Source organism: Asterias amurensis, chromosome 10, assembly GCF_032118995.1.
Source record: "Asterias amurensis chromosome 10, ASM3211899v1".
Lineage (NCBI taxonomy): Eukaryota > Metazoa > Echinodermata > Asteroidea > Forcipulatida > Asteriidae > Asterias > Asterias amurensis.
Genome location: NC_092657.1, coordinates 6078528 through 6089339, shown reverse-complemented (window position 1 = coordinate 6089339; position 10812 = coordinate 6078528). Strand labels below are relative to the sequence as shown.

Below are 10812 nucleotides of genomic sequence, written 5' to 3'. Positions count from 1 at the left end.
GATAGGATAAAAAAGGACAAAGCCGGCAATTCTAAAATCTCACAATTGAAGATACGGTCTGTATTAACTTGGTCAACAGTGTCATCCATTTTCTTGCATTACTCCATACTTTACTGTCTTGGCTTACAAAAACAAAACGGGTGGGACCGCAATTGGAGACTTTTGAGACGCTGGCGGCAGCAGATTTAAAGGTCCTTTTTGCGACTCTGATTTTGCGCGTACATGCTCAGTATTGCGCACGTGGGTCTGAGCACGCGCAATAACGGGCCAAATTTCAAGGCTCTGCTTACTGTAAGCAAAGAATCGACGCTTACGGAAGCAGGGAATTTCCCTGCTAACGTCAAGCGTATTTCACGGGTTAACGAGGAATTTTGGCTTCTGCGCTTGCGGACTTTACGTTACTAGGTAGTCTAGGCTTACCCAAGCTAGGTGAGAAATTCTGCGCTTGCACCGTAAGCGGAGAATGGAGATCGGTATGCAGAGCCATGAAATTGGGCCCTGGTGCAAAATGTGAGAAAAAGCAGTCCAAAAGTTTCCCATTCGAAAGTGGGTCATGACAATAAAGGAAAAGACCAGCCAGTTTTTCATAAAATAAGTAACAACGTTTTTATTTTATTTTATTTTTTACTTATGTACACATTTAACCCCTTCATAAGATGTCTTTGTTTCTGTTCAACATATTCCAAAAATATACACTCAGGGGTTAATTCATGTAAGATGAGTGATCCACTGACGTCATACTTCAGTTTCCATAGAAACCGCATCTTCACAAAAGTATCGCCACGTGAGACAAACCCATTAAAGGGATGCTGCTAGAAAAATGAATTGCATATGAAAATGATGCTAACATTATTTCACCAGGTTCAAACACATAACTGTTGATTTCAAATAATTAGTTGCAACCAAAATATTTAAAGCCAGTGGACACTATTGGTAATTGTCAAAGACTAGCCTTCAGAGTTGGTGTATCTCAACATATGCATAAAATAACAAACCTGTGAAAATTTGAGCTCAATCGGTCGTCGAACTTGCGAGATAATAATGAAAGAAAAAACACCCTTTTCACACGAAGTTCTGTGCGTTTAGATGGTTGATTTCGAGACCTCAAGTTCTAAACTTGAGGTCTCGAAATCAAATTCGTGGAAAATTACTTCTTTTTCGAAAACTACATCACTTCAGCCGCTTCTCACACTGTTGTATTCTATCAACTTCTCCCAATTACTACTCGTTACCAAGTAAGGTTTTATGCTAATAATTATTTTGAGTAATTACCAATAGTGTCCACTGCCTTTAAAATTAAACTGCGTTTCGTTTTTCCTCTTCTAAAAACTTTCAAAGGAGGAACTAAACTCAGGTAAAAGACGCGACTAGGTAAACCTTACCCCCCCCCTCCTCCTACATATGGAGCATGCTATCTACAATAATATGAACGACTAGAAGCAGATGGCGGAGAGCCAAGGATGGTTCGTAGCTAAGCTTGGCTCCTCTCTAGTCCCATAAGTGACATGTTGGTCCAGCAACTCTGTAGAGAAATGAAAGAGGGTTGATAACGAGGTTGAAACACGTTTCAGATAGCTAAACCCAAAATAGATAAAACATACAAACAAACAAACATTCCCCAAACATCACAAACAAACAGTTGACATGGTGAGATTGCGGGTCTGGTGGTTTTTCTTTTTTTTGTTTTTTTTTTTCAATACACCGTAGTATAACATAAATGAAAAGGGTTAAGACGATCCTGATTTTTTTTTTTTACTTTCCTTTTGACAAAAATTATCATTGAAACTCCGAGTAAACTAAAGCTGGTTAAGTGTTTATTAAACAAAATCGCAAACTGATTTACCGACTTCTATATGCGAACATATATTTGCCACGAATAACTTTTATAGTTATTTGTCTTAAAATGTGTTTTTATTTGTTATGACTTAAAAGTACAGAAAGCTATTTGTAATTACAGAAATGTAGTTACTATCATTCAAAATATTGATATAACGATCATTAGAGAGTGGTTGTATAAAACACCGTGAAAAATGACTCCAAATTGAAAAGGTTAATTGTTCACTTCATTATTAAAATACTTCAGGCCTGAAGCACCTTTTTGCATCTGGATACGAAGCAAACAAACTTGAGCAACAAGGGTGTTTTTTTTCTTTCATTGTTCTCTTGCAATTTGATGACCGATTGGTAAAAAATTTCACATAATTTGGTTTTAATGCGTATGCTGGGATACACTGAACATAAATACTGGTCTTAGACAATAACAAAAGGTGTCCAGTGCCTGTAATATTAAATGAAAATAAAGACATACGAGTTTCTAACTGACCATTTTCATGCTGTCTCCATCTTGGTCATGATCCTTATACCGAATAACAATAATGAATGCTTTTGCAAGTAGGGACCAGACTATTTTGTGCTTCCAGCCTCGTCTTGGTTACGGTTACATTGATATCAGTGGGAACGATCTCAAGATTGCTGCACCATGGTGAAAGCCTATAATATAACTCTCTTACCAGGCTGAATTCATCCAGGCCGCGAGTGCGGTGACGCAAGCCGTCATCAGACCAAAAGTCACGGTGGATGCGCCGTTGCATTTGTCCCCAGTACAGCAATACACACAGACCTCGGTGTTCCCTAATGTTGCGCAGGCCTCTGGGCATTGCCCTGGGAGACACGCGCGAGCAAGAGCCGTGATCTCACCGTTTTCACGGGTAGAAGTTTTCTGAAACAAAACATACATAATAACAATTATAGTCATATAATGTTAAAGGAACGTAATACAAAGTTGGTAAGAAACACAAATCGTGAAGATCACAGATTTACATAAAAATTGCACTCTCTAATTCTGATGATAGTAGAAGACATCTCTTGAAATGTATCAGTCTGAAATGTCATACTCTCGTGATGACCCAGATGGCCGATCGATCTGAAACTTCTACGGGTTTGTCAGTTCATGTACATGGTGGATTTCATAAAGTGCTTGCACTGCCAGCAACTGTTAAACAAAAGCCAATGTTACTATATTTACCCGTTCTTAAACGTCTGTTTAAAACCTTGCAGGGTCGTTGCCGCTCGATAAAGACCCTCGCCTTCGGCTCGGGCCTTTATCACACGGTAATTCGACCATGCCAGCTTTCAACGGGAGCCGTTCTCACAATGTTTAATACTATCAACAGTTCTCCAATACTCGTTAAGTTTTTATGCTAACAATAATGTTGAGTAGTTACCAATAATAGTGTCCAGTGCCTTCAAGTTTCGTTATGACATCGGTTTACGTGCCATTCGTTGTTAAAGCAAAATTCTTCCTAACTTGGTTTAATCTTAGGACTTACGATACAGGTCTTGAGACCCTTATCGTGCCGCCTCCATCTTGTTCTTCGTAACTGTGTACGATGTGACCTATGTTTACATTAAAACCGCCCTCTGTTGAAAACACTGTATACGTTATTCACAGCTGTGCACAGGGCAAAAAGACGCGTAGTCATAGACCCCTTTACAGATAGGCCGGAACTGGTGATTATGATGCATTTTGGGAAAGTTTACGAGTAAGCTATGCACGTTATATGCATGACGAACATCGCTTCCTATCCCAGAATGCATTGTTTTTTTCCTATCTGTAAAGGGGGTCTATGGTAAGATTGCATACACTTTCTAGCTGGCCGATGGTTTTCGTGTGACGTCAGAGGTCACATCGGTTAAAGGATAACAATAGTGAAGGATCACAATCATGTTGAAAATAGGAACCAGACTATTTTTTTCTTCCAGCCTCGGTTTGTTAAATTGATACCAATTGGAGAAATTCAAGATGGCTTCACGGTAAAAAAGGACTATAGCATTGACCTAAGACAACACTTGAAATAAAAGCAGAATTGCACTTACAGCACACGAGCCGTCACACGATGCGGTCGGTTGGGAAGTTGCGTTGAACGGGTCGTTGCATCCATCACCACCAAAAAAACCACCTGACCCAGGCGAGTAGAGGCAGGTGTAGCATTCCACGGCAAACAGACTCCCTGCAAAAGGAATTACAATAATTGTGACTAATGGGGGACTTTGGAACGCTAGGTGGCAGCAGACTTACCAGGTAAATGTCCATTGTTTACGTAGCTCTGAGCATGCGCGTATTACCGAGAACAATGGATTTTACCTGCTAGGTCTGCTGCCACCAAGCGTCCCGAAAGCCCCTCACTGTGACAGCGTGTCGTCACAGGGACTCAAACCCACAACCCTGCTGAACAAAAACAACAGACCATTACTTTCGTATTCAAACCATAAGAGAGCATTGTATGGTGTCGTGGCAGGAGTGGACAAGAGCTCCGGACTCAAGCTCTGGTGTTTCTGTTCAGCAGAGTGTGGGTTCGAGCCCCGTTCGTAACACCTGTGTCCCTGAGCAAGACACTTATCTGAACTTGTTCATCTCTATCCAGGGGTAAAATGGGTACCTGTGAGGGCAGAGATGATTCTTGTGATTGGTTTAGCCGATTAGCGCATATCAATGTTGCACAAGGCTGTACACTGCCCAGGGAGCTGAGATGGTTTAAGGAATGATTTAGTTCGGCCCAGTGACCAATGTAGTAGTAATGTTGGAAGCGCTTTGAGAAGCCTTTCGGGCGTGAAAAGTGCTATGAAACTGGTTATTATTTATATTGTTTATATTATCAGTTATCAAACACCATCGACTCATTGCATGCACTGTACACAATTGTTTCAAGCTTAGTATTCCACAGAGCTCTTTAAGCAGAAAATGCTGTTTGCCAAAATGTTGTTGCTTAGCAAAATAAGATGGCACTCTTATACAAAAGCTGTATCACAGATAAAGTACGGGAGAGAAAGATCAATACCCCACCCCCTCTCAGAGTTTGGCACCAGCCACAACAATGAAAACAAGGGCTGGTACAAACTTGTTTCTGTTAAAGGGAAGGTACATGTTTGGTAATTGTCAAATACCAGTCTTCTCACTTGGTGTGTCCCATCATAACCATAAAATAACAAGCCTGCGAAAACTTGGGCTCATTAATTGGTCATTGAAGTTGCGAGAAAAATGATGAAAGAAAAAACACCCTTGTTGGACGCATTTGTGTGCTTTCAAATAAGAATAAAAGACTCCTAGCTAGAAGTATTTTATTATTTTAGAGATAAATTACCTCTTTCTCAAAAACTACGTTACTTTAGAGGGAGTCGTTTCCCACAATGTTTTATACTATCAACAGCTCTCAAATGCTCGTTACCAAGTCAGTTTTTAAGTCAATATTTGTTTTGAGTAATTACCAAACGTGTACCTTCCCTTTAAGAAATACTATTATGTGCTTAATGGCCCTGAACACATGGCAATTGTCAAAGACCAGTCTTCTCACTTGGATATCCCATTATGCATAAAATAACGAATCTGTGAACATTCGGACTCATCTAAGTTGCAATGAATTATAAATGCAAGGGAAAACACTCGTGTTGCACAATGTTGTGTGTTTTCAGATGCCTAATAAAAGGCTTCAGTCCGGAAGCATAAATGAGTGTGAAATTATCTCTGTTTTTAAGAAAAGCATGTTTCAGGTAATAACAATGCTTTTGGGGAAACTTTTAACATCTAAGTACAGGTTATTCGAATATAATATAAATTTGTATCCACGAAAATTTGATTCTTTAGACTGCAATTAAACCAATGTCAGTCGTGTATATCTGACAGGGGCAGTGCATCACTGCACGGGTTAATGGCACTGGACACTATTGGTAATTACTCAAACTCTATATTAGCATAAAACCTTACTTGGTAATACTTGGTAACAATCAATGGAGAGCTATTGAGAGTATAAAACATTGTGAGAAACGACTCCCTCAGAAGTAAAGTAGTTTTTTGAGAAAGAGGTAATTTCTCACTAAATTTAAAGTCACCTGGAAATATAATTTTTTTCTTTCAAACATAAAAGTATATGCTTACGAACAATAAAACAATTTGTTTAGTAATTGTTTGTCACGATTTATATGTTTAAAAATATACGAAGTTGTTTGGGGGCTGACTCCGCCTACCCCTTTTGTGACATCAATCGAGGCAGACTTTGCCTGCAATGCGTATAGTAAACACACGTGCAAAGTACATGTATGTCCAAGTCGTGAGTTGGTTCATTTCAAAAAGTGTTTTTCTGCATTCAGCAGCAATACACCTGGTCGGCATTGCCGGGACAAAAAACAAAAAAAAATTGAAACTTACAAACTCACGACTTGGTCCGTACATGTACTTTGCAATTGTGTTTGCTCTACGCATTACAGGCAAAGTCTGCCTCGATTTACGTCACGAACAGCACCCTCTCGGGTCGGGGTCTACTTTTAAATTTGTAAATAACTTAAGAACTGATTTTTTTAAACCTTAGTTAACTGTTTATTCACATTCCACTCATCAAAACACACATTAAGTAGGATTTGAAACTTTGCATGGTGGAGATAAGATATAGAAGAGTTTGCGGTAACACCATGTAATAACAATCTCTAAATGAGTTGGGGTGGTTCTGAAAAAACACACATTATTAGTGACAAAAGCTTTATTTTGAAAAAATACCACTTCCAGGTGACTTTAAGCTTTTCATTCCTATCTTAACCCACACTATTTTGTACTACCAGGTTTTTGTTTTCTTTCATCATTTTCTTGAAACTTCAATTACCAATTGAACTCAAATATTCACAGGTTTGTTAATTTATGCATATGTTGAGATACACCAGGTGGTTTTTGACAATTACCAAACGCGTTCAGTGCATTTAACAGTGATACGCTGATGAATGAAATGAATATCTTGCAGATTTCTGAGCCTTGACTTCGCAGCACGAATGCTTTTAAAAATCACTGCAAGTGGATATACCTCACAGTTTACAAGGTTAGATATCACATCCGCCCAACGTAACACGAGTACTAAAATAATACCAGTGGTCTTCACTGGGCGCCTTTTACACGGGCCCTTTTCGAAACTACATTTCGTTCTTGAGCTCCATCGGTTACTTCCTTAACCGAACGGATGTAACCCAAGCCGAACCCCAAGCACAAGCCGTGATTTCGAAAAGGTTGAAAATACAAAACGTAGTTTGCACACTTGGGTTTACGAAAGAGACCACGTGATAAGCAAGAACCCCGCCGATTGGCTATGCAGCCACACCCTTCACCTGACGCGTGATCGCTTCTCACTTTTACTTCCGTCTCTGATGAGCGTTTAAGGGGAAGGTACACGTTTGGTAATTGCTCAAAACAAATATTATCTTAAAAAATAAATTTGGTAATGAGCACTGGAGAGCTGTTGATAGTATAAAACATTGTGAGAAACGGCTCCCTCTGAAGAAGCATAGATTTTGAGAAACAGGTAATTTCTCACCAAAATAATAAAAGACTTCTAGCTAGAAGTATTTTATCCCTATCTGAAAGCACACAAATATTCGTCCAACAAGGGTGTTTTTTCTGTCACCATTTTCTCGCAATTTGATGATCAATTGAGCTCAAATTTTCACAGGCTTGTTATTTTATGCTTATGTTGGGATACACCAAGTGAGAAGACTGGTTTTTAACAATTACCAAATGTGTACCTTCCCTTAAAACCTTTTTCATGACACACAATCATCATTCAATTTAGCAAAGCTGGTTCGTCTAGAGATTTTGCTGATTTAATCATTTTCAGTTTCGTACAGAGGCAATCAATTTCGCTCACCGAGGATTCAAATAAGTGCGACTAAAGAAATACGAATAAACAGATAAACTGTATAAGGCAAACCGTTTCGTACCTTCACTTTTAAATTGAGCGAACCTTATTTTCTTTATTTTATGTTTCCAGTAGACTTTACCTTGGGCCCCATAAGGGTTGTTTTCTTCTTTATTTTTTTCTGGTGACCTTCAATGGTTAACTGACCAAGACCTGACATTTGAATGTTTTTGAATGTTTGTTTTTCGTTTTTGTTTTTTAAATGTTTTTCCAGTTGTTGTTTTTTGTAAATATTCACCAACCATCTGTTGGCGTGCCAGACATCTTGGCATATGTTCAATAGTGCCAAAAAATTAACCGCATGCCTTTAACATTCGTATAAGGAAACAACAAGTTAACCAAGCGTTTTTAAGCCTGCACAAAAATATCAGAATTGACTGCCTCAAAATGAAATTGAATGACTAAACACACGCCTCAAAAACACTCCTGCGAATTTGAATGCAGCTTCGATGAATTGTTAAATTGAATGATTATTTTGTTAAATCGAATGACCTAAAAGTAGATTTGACTAGTCTTAAAATGAAATCGAATGACCCTTTTTTAGTAGCATTCGATTTCGTGCGAAATAGAATAAGCTGGTCATTTGGCAATTGGCTGCTCATTTTTCGAAATTGACCGAGAAAACCTATATTTAACAATAGATTGTTGGCTCCAATCAACCAGGTTTTACCGGACGATTTCTACAAGATTTTCCATGCCAAATTCTAAAAGATTTTTCCTGGCTAATATCAACAAGATTTTCCTGGCTGGCCACTCAAAAAAATTGTTCCTGCCAATTTCACCAAGGTTTTACCATCCAACTTCAACAAAGTTTTGCCGGTCAATTTCAGTCATCTTTTACCGGCCAATTTCAACAAGGTTTTACCGGCCAAACACAACAAGATTTTCCGTTCCAATTTCAACAAGAAATTCCCGGCTATTTTCAACAAGATTTTCCTGGCCAATTTAACACATTTTCCCCTATCAAATTCACCAAGGTTTTAACCGCCAATTTCAACGACAGCTTTCCCGTCCAGTTTCAACTATATTTTTTTTTCCGGGCCAATTTTAACAACGAAAAAACACTCTATCAACGTAACATCCATCTCATTCAAATTTGTTTAAATGTGAGTAATCCGCATCAGCATGCAGAAAAGGTTAATAAATTTCACAAGTTTGGCAGTGGTCAAATTCGATAATTCAAATTCATAAGGTCGCAAATAGTATTCACTTTAAAGACACTGGACACTATTGGTAATTGTTAAAGGCCAGTCTTCTCACTTGTTGTATCTCAACATAATTATTATGGATAAAATAACAAACCTGTGAAAATTTGAATTCAATGGTCGTCAAATTCGCGAGATAATATGAATGAAACAACACCCTTGTTACACGAAGTTGTATGCTTTCAGATGCTTGATTTCGAAACCTCAAAATCTAATTTTGAGATCTCGTAATCAATGTCGTGGAAAATTACTTCTTTCTCGAAAACTACGTTACTTCAGAGGGAGCCGTTTCTCACAATGTTTTTTTTTTTTTTTACTATCAACAGCTCCCCATTACTCGTTACCAAGTAAAGTTTTATGCTAAATATTATTTTGAGTGATGACCAATAGTGTCCACTGCCTTTAAAGTTATAACTAAAATGTTCTACGAGGTAACTTACCAACACACGAAGTAAATACGAGAGCAAATAGTAAAGTCTTCATGTTGACGTTGTTCTTGGTGATTTTGCTTATCGTCGCTAGTCGAAGTTTTAAGAAGTCGAATGCCAGGGCGCTAATGAAGCTGTGCATAAATCTGATTGTTTCTTATACCTAGGCTAAGCGGAACAAGGAAGTTTTGTGTTTCATGGGCGTGACCTCATGCTGAAGTATGATTATCAGACGGCCGTTTGCTGTTTCATAGTACGATGATGGTTCGCTTAGATGATAAAAGTTTATAGTTCGTGGTGAGTGGCTGTCCGCTGTTAAAGGAACACGTTGCCTTGGATCGGACGAGTTGGTCTATAAACAAGCGTTTGTAACCGTTTGTTATAAAATGCATATGGGTAGAAAGATGCTGTAAAAGAAGAATACAATGATCCACACAGGTTTGCCACGAAATAGCGTGGTTTTCCTTTTACTGTGTGAACTAACACGGTCGGCCATTTATGGGAGTCAAACATTTGACTCCCATAAATGGCCGACCGTGTTAGCCGACGAGGTAAAAGGAAAACCATGCAATTTCGAGGCATGTTTGTGTGGATCATTGTATTCTACTTTTACAGCATCTTTCTACCCATATGCATATTATAACAAACGCTTTTCAAAGACCAACTCGACCGATCCAAGGCAACGTGTTCCTTTAAAGGCATAGGACAACATTGATCCTTACTCAAAATAATTATTAGCATCAAAAATTGCTAGGTAACGAGCAATGGAGAGTTGTTGATTATCTAAAAAAAACATTGTGAGAAACGGCTCCCTCTAAAGTAGCGTAGTTTTTTATAAAGACATAGTTTCTCACTCAAATTGAATCTAAGAGACCTCAGCTGCCGAGGTCGCGAATTCAAGCATCTGAAAGCATAAAACTTGTACAAGGGTGTTTGTTCGTCCATTCTCTCGCATGATCTTCGACGACCAATTGAGCTAAATTTTTCACATGTTTGCTATTGTGGATAATGTTGAGATACACAAAGTGAGAAGACTGGTCTTTGACATTTAAAAAAGTGTCCAGTGTCTTTTATTCATTAAATTATTGAAATTACCTTTTTCTTAATAACCACGCAACTTCAGAGGAGAGCAGTTTCTCACACTGTTTCATACAAACATCAGCTCTTCATTGCTCGTTACCAAGTATGTTTTCGTGCCAACAATTATTTTGAGTAATTACCAATAGCGTTCAGCCCCTTTAATGGAGCCGAGCATCGGCTAGGTCCATTAGCAGCGGTCAGCAACCAATCAAGGTCATTACCCAGCGGTGAAGACCGACTAACCGAACTGTAAATCCCAAAGCACTGCTTTGTATTAGGCCATACCCTGTGTTCAGTTGCCCGTAACACACCTTTACTATTTTGTGTACGACATTGCCATTTTGCCTTTGGCTGCGCTGCCAGTTGGGT

General features: G+C 38.7%; 1 protein-coding gene across 1 annotated transcript; it reads right to left on the bottom strand.

Moving 5' to 3' along the window:
- Positions 1-580: 580 nt before the first annotated feature.
- LOC139943297 (uncharacterized) lies at positions 581-9531 on the bottom strand. The gene is made up of 4 exons (XM_071940122.1): positions 9376-9531; positions 3877-4010; positions 2511-2719; positions 581-1522 (listed from the first exon to the last, which is right to left on the bottom strand). Coding segments are annotated over exons 1-4 (474 nt in total). The 5' UTR covers positions 9506-9531; the 3' UTR covers positions 581-1521.
- Between the last annotated feature and the right edge of the window lie 1281 nt (positions 9532-10812).